Raw genomic sequence first — 22,447 nt, forward strand, 5'->3', positions numbered from 1 at the left:
GACTACACCCACAGTCCCTGTCTCATTGTCACAGTCCGTCATTTTTCACAGGTGGTTCCTTTAGCAATTTACATGTGATGTAGTTTTTTTTTTGTATTATTAATCTACAATTACATGAAGAACATTATGTTTACTAGGCTCCCCCCTTCACCAAGTCCCCCCTCCCACATACCCCTTCACAGTCACTGTCCATCAACATAGTAAGATGCTGTAAAATCACTACTTGTCTTCTCTGTGTTGCACAGCCCTCCCCGTTCTCCACCATGCACTATACATGCTAATCATAATGCCCTCTTTCTTTTTCCCTGCCCTTATCCCTCCCTTCCCACCCATCCTCCCCAGTCCCTTTCCCTTTGGTAACTGTTAGTTCATTCTTGGGTTCTGTGATTCTGCTGCTGTTTTGTTCCTTCAGTTTTTCTTTGTTCTTATACTCCACATATGAGTGAAATCATTTGGTACTTGTCTTTCTCCGCCTGGCTTATTTCACTGAGCATAATAGCCTCTTGCTCCATCCATGTTGTTGCAAGTGGTAGGATCTGTTTTTTTCTTATGGCTGAGTAATATTCCATTGTGTATATGTACCACATCTTCTTTAACATGTGATGTAGTTTTAATGAATGCATTTGTCAGAAATCCTAACCCACTCTGCAAAGTCCCCATATTATTATGGATAAACTTTCCAGTGATTTGATGGGGGTGGTGTCAGAAGATATTTATTATTTTGGTACCATCTTATTAGCAAAGAAAATTGAGTTCCTGAAGTGTTTTGTTTTTGCTGTTGTCTGTTAATAAAACAAATACCATGATTGCATGTAAAATCTTAGGATTGTGGGATGTTAAGAGTCATCTGGCTGGATTTCAATGTAAGCAGAGCCATAAGAGTTTGCATTTTGTTGAATAAATGAAAGACTGTGATGGTGTTAAACTCTTTAAAAAGCAGTTACATCTGCTCGGTTTCCAGGTGAGATAGTATGGAGGCTGGGAGCAAACATCATCATTTTTTTTTTTTTTTTTTTTTTTTTTTGAGAGGGCATCTCTCATATTTATTGATCAAATGGTTGTTAACAACAATAAAATTCAGTATAGGGGGGTCAATGCTCAATGTACAATCATTAATCCATCTCAAGCCTAATTCTCGTCAGTCTCCAATCTTCTGAAGCATAACGAACAAGTTCTTACATGGTGAACGAATTCTTACAGAGTGAATAAATTCTTACATGGTGAACAGTACAAGGGCAGTCATCACAGAAACTTTCGGTTTTGATCATGCAATATGACCTATAAACCATCAGGTCAAATATGAATATTCATTTGATTTTTGTACTTGATTTATATGTTGATCCCACATTTCTCCTATTATTATTATTATTTTTATTTTTAATAAAATGCTGAAGTGGTAGGTAGATGCAAGATAAAGGTAGAAAACATAGTTTAGTGCTGTAAGAAGGCAAATGTAGATGATCAGATGATCAGGTGTGTGCCTATGGACTAAGTATTAATCCAGGCTAGACAAGGGCAGCAAAACATCCACGGATGCAGAAGATTTCTCTCAAAACAGGGGGGGGTGAGGTTCTGAGCCTCACCTCTGTTGATCCCCAAATTCTCACCTGATGGCCCCCCTGCGACTGTGCCTGTCTTAGGTTGTTCCTCCCTTGAGGAATCTTACCCGTCTCTGGCTAACCAGTCATCTTCCGGGGCCATACAGGGAAATGTAAAGTTGGTAAGTGAGAGAGAAGCCATATTGTTTGCAAAGGTTAGCTTTTTACTTCTTTGCAGATTTATGCCCTGTGGCTTCTATGCCCAGCACTTGTCTCGAGGTATCTTTACCACCTGGAGGAATTATGATACTCGGTAAATTCGATATGAGGCACGAATTCTATTTAAAGTTTGTAATTAGGAAGGAAGAAGAAAAGCTATAGATGTAGCATATGAAGGAAACTTGGGAGGATTGATTATTTCTTTGACATATCTTCTTGTATAGTACCTTAAGTATGTATAGGTTTTAAACTACTAACTAATTTGCACACACATATTGACATAATAGGAATACGGTGACATAAACAAAGCAAATCTATAATTACCAGCCATCTCCAGTGAAGCCAAGAAAACCATTTAGGCACCCTAGGCATTTGTGAAAATTTATCTATGATATGATGGATATTTTCCAACTGTACTTGAACCATCAGACAAATTAAAGCAGCCCATTTCTGGGATCTGTTCACATCCCATATGTTCTTTTAACCATAGATAGTCTATAGTCATGAGATTTTGGGGTGCTACAACTTGCACCCCTCCCAACTCCTGGTTGAGTTCCAACAGACAGATCCGGTCAAATTCGTTGTCTCACTGTATGCACATGCCAGCCTAGACATCTCCCTCCTCCTTCTCATGGCAAGTCCAGGAGATGGTGGGCTGGATGCAGCCACAACCGCAGCATCGTCCGGATCCCTGTGGAGGCTTTTTGATGATCATCCCCCGGCACGAGTCCTCCAGAGAGTGCTGATGCCGGAAGCTCCTCCTCATATCGTATCTTAGTTCATTTTCTGGGTATCCAAGCTAGGCCTTGATCTTCTGCGTAGAAACAAACAGACCCTTTGCCCACACTTTGACATGCCCTCTATACCACTGTGCAGAACTCATTGGAGGTCAGCACACAGTAACTGCTTTTTTTTTTTTTTTTTTTTAATTAAGAGAAAGGAATATTATCAGAAAAGAGTACCTCCATAGCTGATCATCTGACACCCTTTAAGTGATCAACATTAAGGATATTTAAAGCATGCGTTGATCTTTGATTTACCAATAGTTTTATCCTGTTAAGGAGTAATCCCCCTTTTCTTTCTTTCTTTCTTTTTTTTTTTTTTTTTAAATTTTTAATCTACACTTACCTGAAGAATACTATGTTTACTATGCTCTCCCCTATATCAGGTCCCCCCTAACAACCACATTACGGTTACTGTCCATCAGCTTAGCAAAATGTTGTAGAGTCACTACTTGTCCTCTCTGTGTTGTGCAGCCCACCCTCCCCTTTCTCCCTCCCCCCCATGCATGCTAATCTTAATACCCCCCTTCTTCTTCCCCCCCCTTATCCCTCCCTGCCCACCCATCCTCCCCAGTTCCTTTCCCTTTGGTACCTGTTAGTCCATTTTTGGGTTCTGTAATTCTGCTGCTGTTTTGTTCCTTCAGTTTTTCCTTTGTTCCTATACTCCTCAGATGAGTGAAATCATTTGGTATTTCTCTTTCTCCGCTTGGCTTATTTCACTGAGCATAATACTCTCCAGCTCCATCCACAAACATCATCATTTTTATAGAAAGTACTCAGTGGTAAAGTGTGGACTATTGCATTTTAATCTATACTATAAGCACAAAAACATATGGATATATAAGTTTATAGACAAGACAGGCAGGTAAAGTGGGGAAATGCATATTGTCTTGCCAATATAGTTGATTTTCTTTTAAAAACAGAAGAAAGAGAGATCAGCAGTCACCTGTGTTCAAATCCCAGTGTGACATAAGACTGTCCGTGTGCTTCTACTTACCCTTGGCATCTTTTCCAAGCTCAGACCATTACTGAGGAATTTCCCAAAACTTCCTACCACCCATTTTTGCTTCCTCTAAAAGTAGGCCAAAAATTTGGGACTGGCAAGAGAAACACTGTCAACAGGATGAACATTAAAAAGTATGGTAAGTGGAGGAAGCCAGGCACAAAGGACCACAGATGATCCTACTGCTGTGACCTTTCTTTATAAAAGGAAAGTGATACACACAGAAAGCAGATGTGTGCTTTCCCAGTAGCTGTGGGAACAAGGATTGAGTCTAAATGGGCATGAGGGAAATTTGGGAGGTGATGTTATCGTTCTAAAGCTGGCTTGTGGTAGGGTTGCACAACTGTATAAATGTAATAAAACTCATCAAACCATGATACATCAATTGCATGATTTGCATACGCCCTGGGAATTGTGCTCTGCCACACCATTTCTACATGTGAGGAAATGTAAGCAAACACTGGTTACTGTGGAAAAGATGAGCTCACTAAGACCAGAAGGGTTATGACATCTCCCTCACGCATAACCTCAGCGGCCCCCACAAATGAATCTCCCAAACACATGCTTCAGGGGGAAAGTGCACTGGCTTCGCAAAGGAACTCCCAGACCAGCCTCCTGACCTTTCCAAGAGACTGTCCCTGAGACTGTCCCGGCAGCCTGTCCAACAGGAATACCATGGTGGCCATACATGTGTGCTGGCCTCATTTTCTGGTAGATGTATTCTTGATAGAAAAAGAAACAGGTGACATTAATTTTAATAGCATTTTTTCTTTAATCCAGTATGTCCAAAGTGGTACCATTTCAGCATGTAATCAATGCAAAAAATGATTAATGAGATGTTTTACATTCTTTTTTCATGCAAATCTTTGAAATATGATATGTCTTATATTTAACAATACATCTCAGTTCAGACTAGCTGCATTTCCAAGTGCTCCATGGCATCAGGTGGCTACTGTATTGGGCAGACAGGCCTAGAGGCACCTAGTTTATTGGTGATAATCCAAAGGCTTTGGATTATTTGTAGAGAAAGAGTAGTTTTCATGCTAACACCTACTGCTAATTTAAAAAGCATGTAGAGGTGTACATTGAATTGTTCTATAAATGGCCACTCATCTCTGGGATCCTCAGCTTTGTTTCAAATTAATTTTTCACATGGTCATGAGGGACGTTTTCATGCACTCAGTGAGTTTCATTTTTAGGTCTTGGCAGTTAAATCCCTGTGGTCAGCACGTACAGCAGTGTTTGAAATTAACATTGCAAAGGAGCCATTGGAGAAGAGGAATTATGAACAAGTATTTTTGTTAAAATTAGAGGTTAGGTCCTTAATCAGGAAACTGCATCCTATCCTTACAAAATAACAGCTGTGATGATTTACAATAATAGTTCTGTCTGATTATTATAATTATTGAGCTAAAACTACCAGGAACTGTCTAGAAATTACAGGATCACAGATAAATCCCTACAGTTTGGGGCGGGGGGGTCTCAGGTAGGATTTTTGGTTTGGTTTGATTGGGGGTAGGATACGGGTTGTCCAGGCTGCAATAATACAACCATCTGAAGTCCTGTCAAGATTCCTACACTGCAGGTCCAGGACGTGCTCTGATCGCTGCCTCCCACACAGGAGATGCTGACTCATCCCATGGTATCTGCTGCCCAACATTGACAGCTGTACCTGTCATTGACTGCCCAGTTCTTGTGGAATTAAAATTGTTACCGAGCTGTAGCACCAGGAAAAATAGTCCTTTTTCCAGAAACACTGTAATTACATTTTCTATGTAGACCCAGAAATAAATGAGAAAAAGTCAACCTCATAAAAATCCCGCAGAAAGGAAGGCAGGTGATCGTCTGCTTCTTGGTTTCTGTTGCTTGTTCTTGGAAGTCCAGCTTTGCTGCCCGTGACCTTTGTTTGCCCTTCCTCTCTGTGGACTGAATTCATGCCCTGGGGATGCATGTGTTCTTGTCTCCCCTCCATTTCCTTTTCTTTTCCATACTAACAGACCTGCCGCCCCGGAGGGCGCTGTGATTAGACACATGGGTTTATTAGGGTCATGGCTCCGTCCAGGGTCCCTCACACAAATGCCGGGAATGGATACAAGCTTTTACCTGGCCTCACTCTTGGTTTCTGCAATTAATCTAGAGCACCCCTGCTTCACAAGGCTACCTCACTGATTCACCTAGTTCTCTGACTCTGGAACCTCAGTTTGGGCTCCCCAGGCCTTCATGGTCTACTTTGGACATTTTGTACCTGCCTTAGCGTCTCCCCACTCACACATTCCGCCTCCACATTCTGTGGACCCCCTCCATGCTCAAAATGAGCCCAGCTGTTCCTCCCCCAGCCACCAGCAGCCCCTGGCCTATATTAACAGGCAACACTGGGGCTTAACTTAGTTACTAACAATCAGAACAGTGTTTCCACCTCTTCAGCTTCAAGGATAGCTCCTCTTCCCAATGGTGGCAGTCTCCCTTTTCCCTTTGTTCAGCAAAGGAGCAGCTTTATTTCTTAATGTTAAAGAAAAACCAGTTCCCATCATACTCACTGATGTATGAGTTAGCTTAGGTTCTCCCCAAACCAAAACCTCAGACAGAGACTTGTGTCTTGGGTCCAAGTGGCCTTTTTGGGAAGGGATCCTAGGATGCACAAGTGGGGCAGAGGGGAGAGGAGAGGAGAAAGAAGACAGTAGAGGAAGCACCAATCCACTGGTTATTACCGTGGGCAACTGGGACCCTCTGAGGAATGGTGGAGAGCACCCCCAGAATTGCAGCTCTGAAGAACCAGAGAAGGCAGCCTTTTCCCACTCACTTTCCGTCCTCCATGGCAGGAAGTTCCCCAGTAACACGCCTGGCACTTTGGGCTGCCTGTGTCTAGGAGAAGTGAACTACCAAACCCTCAAAAAGCCCTGAGCTGGAAATGCTGAGGGGCTCCACAGCAGCTGGAGGTGGGCGCTGCCAGGGAGCTGAAGGGTGTGCCCTCCTGGCCGCCACAGAGGCCTCAGGGGGGCTGAGGGGAGGTGGTGTGGAACACAGAACGCAACAGCTACTTTTCATGAGTGGTAATTGAAAGCTATCCTCCTCAGCCACCTCAAAAAAACAAAAACAAGATACGTTTAAAGGGAAATATCCCCAAGACCTGATATCTCCTCTGCAGCTGTTTCTTCATGTCAAGCAGTGGAATCCTCAAAGACAGCTGGCTTACATGGCCCAGCCGGGTCCTTTTATAGGGGTGCCTTATCTTTGAGCTCCTTATGTCACTATGTTAGATGTGTTCCATTAGCTAAAGTCAGGTCAAAAATGTGGTCGTCCCCAGTCCTGTTGTCACTCTTTGTCGGAGTCTTTAAGGAGGCTGTTGCCCAGGCACGCAGAGTGTGGGGACAGAAGCCTTCCCCTCCTGGACAAGCTGAGGCTTTGGGAACATTCAAAGCCAAGCAGCATGCTGGTCCCAACCAGGAATGCAGCAATTCCCACAGCAGAGCAGTTCCTATGACGATGTCATCAATGCAGAAAGGGACAAGGGGAGAAGTTAGTCTTCACTGAGGCACCCAGGGCAAGTCCAGTGACTTTTGCAGACTTTGGAGCTGAGCAGAGGAGGGGTTGGGCAGCTTAGCGAGAGCCCCTCGTGGTGCCACTTATGGGAGACACTTCATTGCAACAGATCACCTTCTAAAGCCTTGACCCTTCAAAGTATTTGCTTAAAATTATGCTGTCGACTACAGGATTCCCAAAGCACCAAGATTGTTCTTCAAACAGAAAGACCAGACAGACATACAGACAGGCAATCTGGACTGTGGGAACTCAGGGTATCTTAACGGTTCATGACATAGTTTGTCCTTTTCAGTATGGATTAGGTGTAAAGTATTCATCTACTATTCATCATACTCAGAATACACACACACATGTTTATTTAAGTCAGCTTATTTAAAACATAATAGCAAAGTAGACCTATTATCACCAGGTGACAAATGAGGTTAAGGACTCCTGGGGTCACATTGCCTTGTAAGGAGTAGACCTCAGATTATAAACCAGCTCCTGTGTGAAGACAGAAACGCGGCTCCTGCTATGATTACATACCCACCTTCTTATAGGTCCAGGAAGACATGCAACCTCAGGAGCCAGGATGCTGCTCTGTGAAATAGGAGAGCAAATGGTTCCAAGTCAGACTTTGGCATCATGTAATCTATTTTGAAGACCATCATGTTAGATACAAAATTATCTCCATGTCTTCCTTACAGTCTGTGGTTAAATATTTTTTAAAAACTAACAATAGGGTTTGTGTGCATGACTGTTTTGTAATAACAAATTAAATGTTTTCCAGAAAAGAAATACAAAATTTGAAACAAAAATGATACTTTGTATCCTTCTACAAGATGCATTTGTGTCCTGTTTACAGAAATCTGCTTATTCCGATAAGGAAAATATTCAACACAGCTGTCAAGGTCAGCAAACCGCTTTTTTCCTCCGGTTGGCAGTCAGCAAAGCACTCCCAGCCCCCTCCTCCCCTCCTCCAGGCTCCCCTTTTGCCCTGCACATGCCACAACGCCACATATCAAAATAATATAAATTGCTCCCCTTGCTTGCGCTCAGAGCTCAGACCTTGGGAGATGACTCCTCTCTGAGCCCACCGGTGTAAGATAAAACCTCAACACTCTAGGACCTCCGAGTGCCGCTTGGTTCTTCCGTGAGCGATTCAGTCCAGGTTTTCCAGTTTTTTCTGTAACAATTCTTTGGGTCCCACATTTATATTTGGCAGCAAATTCAGAAGTTTGCATGAACAAGCTTCCTTGGGCAAGTATGGAAGGAAGAGCTTGTGTGCACACCCCGCAGAAAGGAAACTGCGGGCGTTACGGGTTTGCAGCTCTTCCTACAACATGGAGGAACCCATTTGAAAATCTACCCTTGCCTCTCTTTGGCTGCAATCTTTCTTTTTAATTTTGTTTTGTCTTAAAGCTACAGCATGGATTTCTATTATGCAGTATCCAGCTTTCCAGTGAGCTATCAGGAAGAAATTCCTCATGGGCTCCTCAGGATTGAAAGGGAGTTCAAAGGCCATGAGCCTGTGTTTCTGACCCATTCATTTTGCACCAAAATTTCTCAAAAGAGGCCTTTCTGTATTTGCTGTCTCTGATTGCCCGCATCCCATGTTTTCCTCAAACCCATCCAGCCAGCATTCAATACCTACTACAAACTGAAATCGCTCTGGTCAAGGTTTCAGAGAGCCCTCGTATCACCAGATTCGGTGGTTACTTGTCTGTCCACCTGTTCCTCCCCCACCCAGGAGCATTCAGCACAGTGGACCACGCCTTCCAGTTTGATATTTTCTTTCCAGGCTTTCATGAAACCAGTGTCTCCAAGCCCTCCTGCCTTACCAGCCACACCTTAATCTTTTACTGACTTCCCAGTGACTGATGACCTAGTTTTGCCTATCGTAGGCCTCTCTCCAAACCATTTCCCTGGGGATACTTCTAGGCTTCTGGCTTTCAATACTTCCTATTTGCTGATGATTCTCAAATTTACACTCTGAGCTTCAGACTTCACCGTTTAGCTGCTTCCTTGACTTTGCCTCTTGGCTTTGCACACATCTCAAACTCAGTGTGTGCAAAACAGAGTGCTCGTCCCCTTTCCGCCAACTTGCTCCTCCCTGGGTCTTTCTCTCTTCCATTCATGGAACCATTCGTAACCTAGTTGCTCACGTCAAGAACTTAGAAGGCATGCTTGATTCCTCTTTTCTCTCCTCTCCATATCCAGAGGCTCAGCAAGTTCCGTGGGCTTCCTCTCCTCAATACATGTGCCAGATTCATCTATTTCTCCTGGTTTCTGCTCTATCATCTCTCCATAGTCTGCTCCTGGTCTCTGTGCTCTCACTTTCACCCTCCTGTAACCCAGGCCCAGAGCAGATCTTCTTAGAATGGAGGTCGGATACAATTTGAATTCAGGAGCACATGCGGGCAGTTTCATAGGACGAGTCTGAAAATGGCTTATCCTTGCTGCTCATTCAGTCAACCGAGCCACGCCCAGGTGAACAGCAGGTAAGAAAGTGCTTAAAGAAAGGGAGAACAGGTTCAGGGAAGAGGTAGCAGCCTCCACCATAGGCAAGTAACATCATCATGGCACAAAATTAATCATTAAAAAACTGACCACACACACACCTGATCCTTTCAAAACCGAGCTTCTGTCCTATCTATTGGGTCAGCCTCTGTCCATTATTCCCTCTGTAGTTGTCAGGCAAAACAACAGCATAATGAAAATACAGTGCAAATAACAAAAATATTGATGGTACAGCAAAATTGTCAGTCTTGCAAAATAAGCAAGATTTCAAGATTAGGAAAGCAGTTTTAGGGAACTGCCCTATTCATTTGCAAAGCTAGTGACCAATGAGGAAGGGGTAGGGTTAGGGCAGAGAAAATCTATGAGGTTGAAGACCCAAAAAGACAATTCAAATGAGAATGATTTTAACATCAAAGGGGTAAGAGAGACAGCTGGGAAAATTAGCAAATGTCTCAAATATTTTTACCAAAGTTATGCAATTGTGCTGTGAAGTCAAATCTTTACTGAAGAATTTCATATTACATGATCACATAATTTTATCAGAAAACTATGCCCCCAAAGCTTGGCTGGTGTTGATCTTCTAAGAATGAGCTGGTGGCAGTGCTCTTACCTGGCTTCTTCTCTAAGGCCCAAACTCCAAATGCTGGGGTGTCTGGAGCCCATCCTGGCCTTCGTCAGCATCTCCCCTTTCCTATGTGATCTCACCCAGGGCCTTGGCTTTAAACATCACCTACATGCAGTTGTCTCTTAAATTTGTGTCTTCAGATATATAGACTTGGCCTTCAGATGTATATCCTACTTGTCTGCTTGATATCTGTACTGAACTGTCTAATAGCCTCTCAGACTTAGGTGCCCAAAAACACACCTCTTCATTCCAAACCTGTTCCTCAAGTCTTCCCACCCTGCTCAGTAAAAGCCAGTATCATTCAGCCACTCTCAAAACAAAATCTCAAGAGTCGTTCTTGACGCTGCTGACCCCACCTACTCCCACATCTGATGGCATAACGAGTTTTGCTGGGCCCACCTTCAAAACACACCCTGTGTACACCTCACCGGCATCCCCGCTGCCACTGAGCCACAGGGTCACGTCTCTCATCAGGCGGCCTCCTGACGTTACACCGGCTCCTGCTCTTGCTTCATGGTCGCCCCGTTCCACACAGCAGCCACTGTCACCTTTTTTCTTTTTTTTCCATTGCCAAATCTTTTTTTATTGAAGTATTGTTGATATACAATTTTTTTTTGAGAGGGCATCTCTCATATTTATTGATCAAATGGTTGTTAACAACAATAAAATTCTGTATAGGGGGGTCAATGCTCAATGCACAATCATTAATCCATCTCAAGCCTAATTCTCATCAGTCTCCAATCTTCTGAAGCATAACGAACAAGTTCTTACATGGTGAACGAATTCTTACATAGTGAATAAGTTCTTACATGGTGAACAGTACAAGGGCATTCATCACAGAAACTTTCAGTTTTGATCACGCATTATGCACTACACTGTCACCTTTTAAACACAAATCAGATCATGTCATTCCACACTGAAATCCCTCCAGTGGCTTCTCGTCACATTTATAAAATCCAAACCCTTTCCCAGGGCCTCCCAGGCCCGCCTCATCTGACTGTGTCCACAGCTCACGCCTCAGGGCCCCATGCTCCTTGCTCACTCTCCAGCCATTGCAGGGGTTGCCCAGCTGGCTTCTCCGCGGGGTCTCTGCAGTCCAGGCCCCTCTCTCCGACAGACTGTGGCTGCCTGACTCCTCATCAAATGTCAGCTTCCACGTCACGTCCAGAGAAGGGCCTTCTCCATCCCCCATCTAACCTTCTCTACGTGGTTACGCTACTTTATCTCCTTGTAACACCATCATTATCACTAACTGCAACTATTTTGCTTAGTTTTGTGTTTAAATGTTTTCCTGCCTTCCCTTAGATTATAAGGGCAAGGACTTTGTCTAATCTGTTCACTGCTGTGTATTCATCACCAGGGACTGTCACATAATAGTTGTGCAATATTTGTCTACTAAGTGGTTTTTTAAATAGAAGGAAAAAGTTCATGATTTCAAGTTTCATTTTGCAGGATAAAGTCCCACTAAAATGTTTTTGCATTATTTAACATGAAATTTTGGTTTTCCTTATAAGTGGACTTACATAAGTGGCCTTTTCCTGTACCAGTTATTGTTGAACAATGAAGATATCCTCTCTTGCATATTTCCTTCCTCAGCTAGACCCGCAGAGTTGTAGAATAAGGGAGGGAGGGCGAGGCTGACATGACTTGTCTGTGGTTAACCCAAGCTAGGTCACAGGATCAATCATTTTTCTTGCAGAGTGGACAGAGTGCCCTTTCCCCTTTAAAATCCATTCTAGAACTGTGTCTGCAATCTGTCATGCTCACAGGTTTGCTGTGTTTGTATGGAACTCTCTTCTTTTTAACGAATATTTTTTCTGTCTCCAGATTCCACCTCTGTTTTAAATATCTATCTGCAATTGCTCTAACACCACAGACGAACATTGTAAGTCCTTTTCCTGGGTTCTCTGGGTAGTCTGGCCTATAATTCATCTGGGTCAGGACACTTGAATTTAATTCTATTTAGGACATGAATAAAGGTTCTCATTAGAGAGGAGCGGCCACAGTGCAAGACAATTTGGCAACACACTGATGTCACTGAATCACAGAATTAAAGAGTTGCCTCATTAATGTGAAGGCCTGCATGCCTTCCAAAGAAGTGGCTTCTACAGCTCCTTGAGTTCTGATAACCAGTCATCTGGGCCCAAAATATATTGTTGAAGGGTTTGAGGTCTATTTTAAGTTTAAGTGCTCTTCCGTCTTGCTACATGTCATAATCCCTTGGGGTCTGTGGGAAGAAAAGAGAGAGTGGGGGGTGACAGAACTGTTCGGAATGTTAGATAGATAGGCACGGGCAGCCGGAAGAGCGAAGTTAAGGTTCAAAGAAAAAGCCGCCCAAACTCGGCCCAGGGAGGGTCCCATGTGGAGACAGGTTTGCAGGGGGATGACTTCCCCCCAAGCCAGATCCCAGCGGGGCACAATTGGAGGGAACTAAGAGCTGCCCCCCACACCAGCGTGGGAGAGGACGGGCTCACCGGGAGGGAAGCTGTGCAGATGGACCTGTCGGCCAAATAGCACCCCCTTGTCAGCCGCCGAGGCACCTCCCAGCCAGAATGTAACATAAAGGCCTCCTTCCTAGGAGTTCGGGCCTTTGTCCACCTTGACTCAGGCCGGCTCCTCCCTTGAAGGGCATTCAAACAAAACTTTCGCTCTGCTTTGATACTGTGCCTCTGCCCTTCAGTTCCTTGTCATGGTGGAACAAGAACCAAGGAGAACAAACCCAGTCTGGAACAGAAGGAACCAGCTTCCCTATCACCCCATCAGCAAGGCTGGGGAGAGGCGGGATGTTCCCCTGTGTGCCGCCTGCTGAGGGAAGGGGTCTGCCAACAGGGCTCTGAGGTTAACTTGGGAGCACATGCCCTTTCTAAAGGGTCAGCCACTGCTCGGAGTCCACCTTCTCTGGACTCCTGCCAAGCAAATTAGTCTGAAATTTCATATTGTGTTGACTGAATTTTAACTGCTGGCTCAAGTTTACAAAGCACTGTGTCAGCCATGTAGCACATGTCCTCAGGTCTGGTCCATCTAGTAGCTCCCAGTTTGCAATCTCTGGCCCAAGGCACTGTGAAAAGATTACAGGTGGGCCAAGAGGAGATGCTGATTGTCAGTTTCTTCTGTCACTGCTGCCAGGATGTGGTGGGAATGCAGATCCATTCCTCCTTAGCCCAGAGGACAGTCCCTATTTTACTGGGGTTAGCAAGCAGATGCAAAGCATTTAAAAAAAAATTCAGGGTTGCAGGGAATCTTCATTTAAATAGTACTGAAGTTTGACAGGAAGAGTGTTAACCTCAGAAAGAGGAACTCATGTGGTTGCTGCCTTGGACCACAGTTTTATGGACGTGTGGTGTCCCCAAGCAGAAAGACACTATGACTTTGTCATCTATGTGTTTGGGGCCCTCAAACTGGTACCTAGAATAGTGTGTACATGTTATAGTTGCTCAACAATGTATTAAATTAATGTTGCTGATCACTTTAGCTTGCAAATTTCCCTTTAAAAAACATTTTAAGAAAATATCCTGTGTAAATGGCCTGATTCCCTTAGATTTAAGCCTTGGGGCAGCGGAAGGGAACAAAGACGAGGGACCCACCAAGAATTAGTTTTTGGTGTCAGTAATTCTAGTAATTTTTTTAACCTCCATCTCTGTTGGTTACAGGGAGACAGCGGTGTTAGTTTCCATAGAGGTGTGGATACTGAGGTTCAGAGAGAATAAACAGCTTGCCCAAAGTCAGCTCACAAATGGTGTAGATGGGATTTGAACCCAGTTCAGATCTATGGTCGTCATAACTATCCGTAAGCACCCCCAAAAGAAGAGATTTCTGCGATGCCTTTGTCCTGGAGGCCACCAAATGTCAGAGATAAAGTCTGAATACTGTTCAAAGATGGGAGTAGCTGTAACACTCCTGTGAAGGCAAGAAGTGTATTACTGCAACAAGAAAGACCTTCCAGGGAATTTTAATCAACCCTTGGATAACCCACATCCCAGTTTCTAAGGAAAATGGTTGAGCTTTGAGGGCTTTCCCTTTAAAATCAGTATGTCCTAAAAACCAAATTTATTATCTTCCCAACCAAAACTTCCGTAACATAGATCCTATAATGGGATCATCTAGTCACAAAAACTAGAAACTCTGGAATCATCTTTAGCTCCCTCTCTCCCTCCAGATATCAGGCACAACTTCTGCAAAGTCTCATAGTCATTCCCATCTGTCTATCCCTTGCTTCAGGGATTCATGCTCACTCCCTGCAACAATTAACAATCTCTCCCCAGCCCCTCAAGCCTGCACTCCTGTTTGATCCAGTTTAGATTCCCTGGGCCTTTGTTAGCTGGGTTACACCTGCAGTCTCCCTCTATTCCCTCACACCCGCCCTTGCCATTGTAAAGCTTGGTTAAATAATCCCAACCCTGGTTAAAGCTTGCGTAATTATTACTTACCATCTGTGTCAGAAGCTGAGCTTGGTAGGAGAAGCAGCTCATTCTTGCGGACTGGTCCCATCGAGCACCTCAGACCACAGGTGGGCCCTCGGTGCGGCCTGGCAACTGCAGTGTGCTCCTCCGTCAACCCCTCCACCACTCTCCCTGACCCACCCACCTTCCTAGCCTCTCCCTCCTGCACTCTGATGCTGCCTCCCTACCTCAGTTGGTACGCCAGCTCCGGAGTTCACTGAGCAAAGGAAGCAAGCAGAAGAGGTGTTCTTCGCCCCCCACACTAGGTCATCAGCCTAGCCGGCCTCCGTGTGACCTCTGCCCCCTGCTCCTCAGTGCCCCAGCGGATTCCCCCACGCAAGCCGGGGTGATGCCATGGCCAGTCACTCAGCACCCCGCCTGCTGGTATGTGATGCCTTCTCTTTTGCTGTCTCTGCTTTCTTCAATTTCAACGGCTGAGCTCGCAGGGTTTTTGCTCGCTCTCTCCCTGCCTCTCCTTCCTTTTTATGTGTCTCTCTTTTTCTCTGATAAAACCTTCCTCCCTTGTTTGAGTTTATTATTGAAGGTTTGGTGCCGTCTCTGTGCAGCCACCCTGGTTCCGCAGGCAGAACCGCGGGGCCACTCCTGGGTGCCCACAGAGTGTGACCCGGCCCTTCTCTGGGACCGGCAGGCAGTGGCCTCCCCCTCGCCCATGTCGGGGGCTCCCACTCTCCCTCCTTCTGCCCAGACTCCGTCCACCCCCCATGGGGTCAGCACATCCCCTCCCTCCTCTCCTTCCTCCATTCCCGGGTTTTCACCAGTTTGGAGAAATGATGTTTCGCTTTTCACAAAAAAGGCTAAGAAACATTTTAGACACAGTTGGAGACCCCCCTGCTTACCTGAAGGCAGGAAAGTGATGCTCCTTGAATACAGCAGAATTTTCTGTGTTTATTAAACACATATAAATTTCTCTCCACGCCTACAGAAAAAGAAACATCTGCCAATGCTCACCGCTCCAAATGCTCACTCATCAGTCTTATTTGGCCCAGTGGGGGAACCAAATAAGAAATCACTCCCTCTTTGCTGGAGACTTGCTTGCTTTTCGTTCAGGGAGGACAGGCTTGGACTGTGAATGCCTGACATCAGCGAGGAGGTGGCTAATATTAATCCAGTAAAAGAAACCAGATGGACAAATAAGGACCCACTATATGAGGGAATATGTGAAACAGGCTTCTTTTGGCTAGACAACTTTTTCTTCCTTCTCTCCCAACTTCAGCTCGCTGTTTTAAGGCGCAACTGAACCTGCACAGAGGATACGATTTTCACTGATGAACTTGAATTTACAACTTGAAGAAGGGGTGGGGCAGGGAGCAAATAGAGGTTTGGGATTAACCAAACTGTAAGGAGATAATAAAAATTAATTGAACAGGGAGTATGGGCTCCAAGCAAAGCAGTCCTCAAAGTTTTTCTGAGGATGTCAGCCCCCCCTCTTTGCCCACACTGGACACTGTGCCATCACGCTCCTGCCGAGAACTTGCAGCTGTGCCTCCCGTGGGCACCTCACCACTTGGGCCCCAACCAAAGCCTGCAAGGCAGAGGCGCGTCCTTGGAAATGTATCACAAAGCATCATACAGCTGTTTTGTCCAAAGGAGCAATGTTATAATTGGGCAACGAGTTCTTCATAGGAATTGACAAGATACAGACCCTAGGAAATAAGCAAAGATCGGCCACATGAGCAGAACCTTCTCTAACGATCCAAACACTCAAAATTGTTAAATTATATTTAAAATATCTTGAAATGGGCAAAATGCAATGTGCTACAAATACTCCACCAATGGCTGGCAGGGGTCTTGAGAGCGGGGTATACATCTTTTGAGTGAAGCAGGAAGTGGAATATTTAAATACAAATGAGAAAGGATAACTCAAACTAGAGTATACATTTCCTCTAAATCAGTGGTTGTGGATAAAATGAAAGTTCCTGTGGCCAGGATTCTCACCTGGCCCTGGTTGGCTAGCTCACTGCACACCTGTGGGCACTACATGGCTGTTGACTCTATATAAAGAGCTCTGCCCAGTGGTCTGGACTACAGTGGCATGGCTGCAAGGCTGCAGGAGAGCAGAACAGGGGCTGGAGTGGTGGCAGCGCCAAGGACAGAGGCTCAGAGGACTGCTGTGCGGGCAGAGGCGCCCAGAGGCAGAGACCGGCTTGCTGCGTGCAGACTTGCTCTGAGTGAATGGGATTTTTAGTGATTGACCTGCCACTGTGGAAATAATAAAGTTGGGTATAACCCTTCCACCCCAAAGACGTTTTACTGTCGTTTTCTTTGGTCACATTGAATCCATAATGAACTTGCCCGGGGCTGAAACCCATTGGCAAGGCAGTGGTTCTCGAACTTCTCGGTGCCAATAGTACATATTTTTTAAATGATTGAGGATCTCAGAAAGCTGTTGTTTATATGGTTATATTTACTGGTGGTTATTGTGCAGAAATTAAAACAATTTTAAAAACATTTTAACTAATTCATCTAAACAATAGGTCATAAATATCATTTTATGAAAAACAACTTCAGTTTGAAAATGAAAATGAAATGAAAAAATAGTTTCTAAAGCAAAACAAACAGTGAGAAGACATTGTTTTGCAAATCAAATTTTTTTTAAAAATTAAAGAGTTTTGCAAATCTAAGGTGTGCCTCAACAGAAGACAGCTGGATTCTCATCTGCTTTTGAGCTGTTGTGATTTCATGGGGATAACTCTGGGAGGGAAAGTATTTTCCATGCCCGGGGCAAAACACCTTTGAACCAAAATCAGTCAGAGAGAGAAATAAAGTGGGAGAAAGCTGTTTATTGTTTACAAGCAGTAGTCCACTTCTACTAGCCCATGTCTCCCGAGACCTGGTGGCAGAAAAAGGGGCCCTACCCAAACTCTCAGGTCCAGATATGCCCCAGCTCCCCCTTGTAATTACCTGTACTGTCTTGCCAATAGTTTCAGCCCCTGGCAAGTTTGTTATGGATTCAATGTGACCAAAGACATTGACAGCAAAATGTTCTTTGGGGTGAAAGAGTTTAGCTGGCTTGTTCTCCCTGGGGTAGGTGGAGCACTAGTGTCTCTACCTCCGCTCAGTGCACTGGGCCGAGCTCTCTATATAGTGCAATAGCTTATTGCCTAAAGGTGTGGAAGCGGTAGCCTAGCAACAGGCCACTTACATCATCAGGTGGTTTAAGTTCAGTGAGGATCCTGGCCACAGCAACCTCAACTTCCTCACACCTATTGACATGGAGATGGCTACTTCTCTCCACCCCTTGGAAACACCTATATGTGGAGATGCACTAAGGCCAGGCTAGAGATTCTGGAAATACTGTTTAACCACAACCAGTCATGCAGCTTCCAGAAAACTAATGAACACTTGTAGGAAAATTAGTGGAAAAGTCAAATATTGGCTTAGTATTAGTATGAAAGTAGTTTTGATCTCATGGGCATCCTAAAAGGTCTCAGCAATCTCCAGGGGTCTCCAGCCCATACCTTTAGAGCCACGGCTTCAGATCAATATGCCAACTAAAATAAATGTTACATATTTGCTTGGCCTACAAGCCACCTATATGGCTTGCCTTCTTAGTATGTGTGGGAGGCAGAATTATATGATTGCCCCATTTCCTGTCCCCTGGTACACAGACTTCTGTAAAATTTTGGGAACTTGTGCATGAGGTCATAGTCACTTCCATGATTAAGTTCTGTATCCGGCACAGCTGACTTTAAGAATGGGAGGCTGTTCTGGGTGGACCTGATCTAATCAACAGGGCTCTTCCTGAAGAGAAATTGAAATGTGGGAAGGATTCAACACAAGCGAGATTCTCAGTTGCTGCCTTTGAAGATGCAGGGAGCCTCCAGTAGCTGAGATTGGCCCTTGGAGGCAAAGGAAACAGGGGGCCCTATCAGCAAAGGAAACAGGGACCTCAGCCCTACAACCACGAGAAACTGAAGTCAGCCAATAGCATGAATGAGCTTCGGAGGATTTTTTCCTCAGAGCTTCCAGAAAGAAATACAGCCTGGTAGGCATCCTGGTTTATCCTGGGAGACCCTGAGCACAGAACGTAAGCCACACTTTGTGAGAATTTCCGACCTACAGAACTGTGAGATAGTAAATGATTGTGGTTTTAAATCACTATATTTGAGGTAACTTTTTACACAGAAATAGAAAATGGTATAAAGTTACTTAAAAATTACACAGTCATAAATACAACCTCCTTGTAAAAAATGAAAATGTGAGAGATTAAAAGTCCCCCCTGACCCTCCCATCCTAACCAATCTGGGCCCCTTTCCCAGGGGTAGCCATTCTTTGTTGGGTATGAATCCTTTCTTCTAGGCTTTTTTCTATGCATTTATGTGCATGTGTGTATACATATACACATACTAGTAGAAAATACATAGTTCAGCTGTGGTTTATTTTCCTTATTTTAACTTCAGAACACTAATGTGATTAATGCTATAGCTCAGGTATTCTAAAAACAAAAACAAAAGTGTAAACTGATGTTCTAGGGCAATTCCCTATGTCCCACGGAGGCAGTTAGAACCACTCTATTACTCTCAGATCTAAGCTTAAATAGAAATGTATCTTGGAAAATGCTGTTTAGAATGGTGAGGATGGGGTTCCAGCAGCCAAGAAGCAGTAGAATAAGGGCTGGCCTCACTTTTGTTTTTAACCTCAGTTCATCCACAGCTAGGATGAAATTGCTCCATTATAGACTTGATTCCAAGCCACCAGGGGTAACAGTGGTGGCTCTTGTGTCCCAAAGTGATCCTTAATGGCCATCTTATCCCTGTCTTCATCACAGGAAAATCAAAAGCAACTATGTCTTTAGCATGAAGCTTCAGAACATCTCAAGAAATTGCTGACTCTCCCTTGATTTAAAGAACAATGAACAGGTGTGACATGTTCAGAAAAAAACCTGTGGCATCCACTTGTATTACCTCCAGAAGACAGAACAAATCTCCTCTGATGGTGGACCAGAGCCCTGGCATTTGTAGTGTGGCACCTTGTCCAAGGAGTAGCCCTCCAAGGTGGCTTTAAAGATAGGCTTTCAGAAAGAAGCTCCTTTCTCAAGCAACTTAGTCCACCAAACTCAGCCAATGGGCTGCGAGCCTCCCTGTGGAAAGTGGGCGGGTCTGCATTTCTGCAGTGAAGGAAGCAGGAGCAGTGGCCAGTGGCAATGTGAGCACCAGCTTTGCTAAGGTCACTGGCCTTGTGCTCCCCTGACATAGGAGTGACCCTGACATTTCATGAAAGCACAGGCATGTCCCTTCATTCTTTGGCCTTTTGTGATGTTGACTTTGCCAGGCAAGCTGTGGCTCCCTACTTGTTTAGAGTTGGCAGGAAACCCCACCAGTTCATACGTCCTTGGGCAGAGGATGCCCAGTAACAGGGGATGCACCGGCCACCTCCTTGACACGGCTGTCCCCACTCCACCCCCCACGTCCCTGATCGATGGCTTTTCCACTCTTCCTGGCTGTTCAGGTAGGACCACCCCACACCATGAAAGCCCAGGTGTTGGGTACGTAGCTGTGCCCAGCGGCGGCTGCAGCCCTTGGGCAAAGAATCCACACCCGGAGCAGCAGGTGGCGGCGGGTCGTACGTTTGTGTCTGTACGGGCAGGTTTCAGTTCCCTCTACTTGAATCGTCAAGGCACGCGACTCCGAAGGCTCCCTCAAGGGGAGCAACGGGCTTGGGTGTGTACAGGCGTTTGAGCGGGTCTTGAAACTGGTGCTGGGTGTCTGAGTACAAAATGCTGAGGGTGACTTCAAACGGTGGAAGTACCCCAAACTTGCCTTTCATGCAGTCCCCATTTGCCTTGGCTGAGGAGGGAGGAGAAAGCTGCCCCCGGAGCCGCGGTCACCGTTGGGTGGTGACAGGCTAGGGCTGCTGAGTGGAGAGGGCAAGAGGGCTCCCTTGTTCCTGGCTCTAGAAGCTTGCCGGGAGCTGGGTTTTTGTGCGGGCAGCTGGGCGGCCGGCCTCGCTGGGCGGGGCGGGTGGGCGCCGCTGCGCTGCTGGCCGCGGCCGGGAGGGGGCGGCCGCGCGCACTTCCTGCGCTGCGCCCGCCCGGCCGCGTCGGGGCGGCTGGAAGCGCGCGTCGCGGCGTCCCCACGGCTCCGGCCCGCCTGCGTCCCTGGACGCCCCAGGCCCCGCGGTTCGCCTGCCGGCTGCCTTCATGGACGCGGCGCTGAAGCGGAGCCGCTCGGAGGAGCCGGCCGAGCTCGTGCCGTCCGCCCGGGGCGCGGAGGCGGCGGCAGAAGAGGGCATGGAGCAGGGGCTGGAGGAGGAGGAGGAGGAGGTAGATCCCCGCATCCAGGTAGGCGCGCGGTCCGCTCGGGCCCCGCAGCGCCCAGTGCCTGCGGGCGGGGGCGGCCGCCTAGTCCCGGGCGCGGGGAGAGGGTCTGAAAGCCGTTTCATCCGGCCTTGGGGAGGTGCGTGGGCGCGGCCGGACTGCACTGTGTGGTCACCACGGACCCGCGCCAGGATGTGGGGTTCGCCGCAGCGTGCCCGCTGGCTCGGGCGCAGGAGCAACAAAGGGAGAAGGGGGCGGGGGCGCCGGGCCGGTGTCGGGGTGCCTCCCGGCGGCGCGGGCCCGGCCCGGGGAGCACGGTGGGCGTTGTCCGTCCCGCAGCGGGGACGGACACCCGAGCCCTGGGTTCCCTGTCCCCACCTGGCCGAGGTGCCGGGCCAAGCCGTCTTCCTCCTCTTAGCGCACGGAAGGGCTTATTGCCACGGGCTCAGCGCTGTGCTTGGCCTCAAATGATTTAAAACCCAGCTTTTCCTTGGTATGAGGTCGGGTGTGAACAGAAATAGGGGCAAACCGATGCGCAAAGCCGATGGGGGCGCAAGCGAGGGGATTGGCCTGGCTTTCTGTACCTCCATTTCTAAGGGAGATGATTAAAAAACAATTTCCAAACCAAGATTTCCCAGTATCAGCTTAGCCTCTTCACCCTCTAAGCAAAAAGCGCGTCAAATTCCTTTTCTCACACCTGTTTTTTTATCCTTTACATAAATCTTTTTATTTTTAAATATTGCTTCTAAGCATCCTCTGCGATTTCTGGAGCCCTGATTGGTTTTTCAGTACACAAATCAATTAAAAGCTCATTTAACTCAGCTATTGTGGTTTAAATGAATTGTTTTGGCACATTAGCAAGATAAAAGATCAGGTAGAAAAATCTTTGGATTTGGAATTCTATCAATTAAAATTACCAGCTTGGGCTACTAAATCTTGTTTTTTTGAGTATGGTGATTCTGTTAAGATCCTTTGTTTGCAGAGTAAAATGAATTAAATTCATGCTGGGTATTCAATCTGTTAGAGCTTTTTTTAAAAAGCTAGGTAGACTGAGTAATTGGCAGTTTGAGAAGATTATCTCTACAGAAAAATACTCAACCACTGATGGGTTAATGCCGAAATTGTACACTACGTTTATCCTTTTAGCTTGGTGTTATTTTCTCTTATCTTTTCTGTAAATTCTTGCTCTAAGGCAAAAGGTCCTGTTTTGATCCACCCTAAATTGTTTGTAACAGGTAGGTTTACCTGAAGGCACATCCTGATATAAATATTTGGCCTTCCCCTTCTAAGGAAATACACAAGTCCTAGGACCTGAAGACATTTCAAAAGAGACAACAGCAAGGAAAAGGTTTCAGAAATGCTGACATTCACTTGCTCTTCTAGCTAAGGTTTAACTACTTTCCTTGAGAATTAATACTGACTCTTACCTCTTCCTATAAATTGTGCTGGAGTTATTTTGCAGGTAATAGGCTGAGTCATCCTGGAAACAAAATTCGAATCCCTGAATCTTTTCTTTCTCCCTCTT

General features: G+C 45.8%; 1 protein-coding gene and 1 long non-coding RNA gene across 8 annotated transcripts in view; one reads left to right on the forward strand and one right to left on the reverse strand.

Moving 5' to 3' along the window:
* Window positions 1–4,290: 4,290 nt before the first annotated feature.
* Window positions 4,291–22,446, reverse strand: LOC108390861 (uncharacterized). 4 transcript variants are annotated; one of them, XR_012125964.1, is made up of 5 exons: window positions 22,350–22,446; window positions 15,503–15,582; window positions 10,192–14,103; window positions 7,612–7,661; window positions 4,291–7,017 (listed from the first exon to the last, which is right to left on the reverse strand). It is a non-coding gene; the product is annotated as an uncharacterized lncRNA (long non-coding RNA). The 4 variants fall into 4 exon arrangements; XR_012125963.1 differs by lacking the exon at window positions 22,350–22,446 and adding an exon at window positions 19,571–20,639; XR_005055148.2 differs by lacking the exon at window positions 22,350–22,446 and having other exon boundaries at window positions 15,503–15,618.
* The window catches only part of SH3BP5 (SH3 domain binding protein 5), a 75,683-nt gene continuing 73,917 nt past the window's right edge, over window positions 20,682–22,447 (forward strand). For 3 of the 4 annotated variants that reach the window (XM_036995492.2, XM_036995496.2, XM_073223962.1), the window contains exon 1: window positions 20,683–20,946. In XM_036995492.2, the coding sequence (XP_036851387.2) occupies window positions 20,806–20,946 (141 nt within the window). In that variant the 5' untranslated portion in view covers window positions 20,683–20,805. Of the gene's footprint in view, window positions 20,947–22,447 lie in introns of all 4 variants that reach the window. The other variant, XM_036995505.2, reaches the window with a different exon arrangement.

Source organism: Manis javanica, chromosome 15 (genome assembly GCF_040802235.1).
Source record: "Manis javanica isolate MJ-LG chromosome 15, MJ_LKY, whole genome shotgun sequence".
NCBI classification, from domain to species: Eukaryota; Metazoa; Chordata; class Mammalia; order Pholidota; family Manidae; genus Manis; species Manis javanica.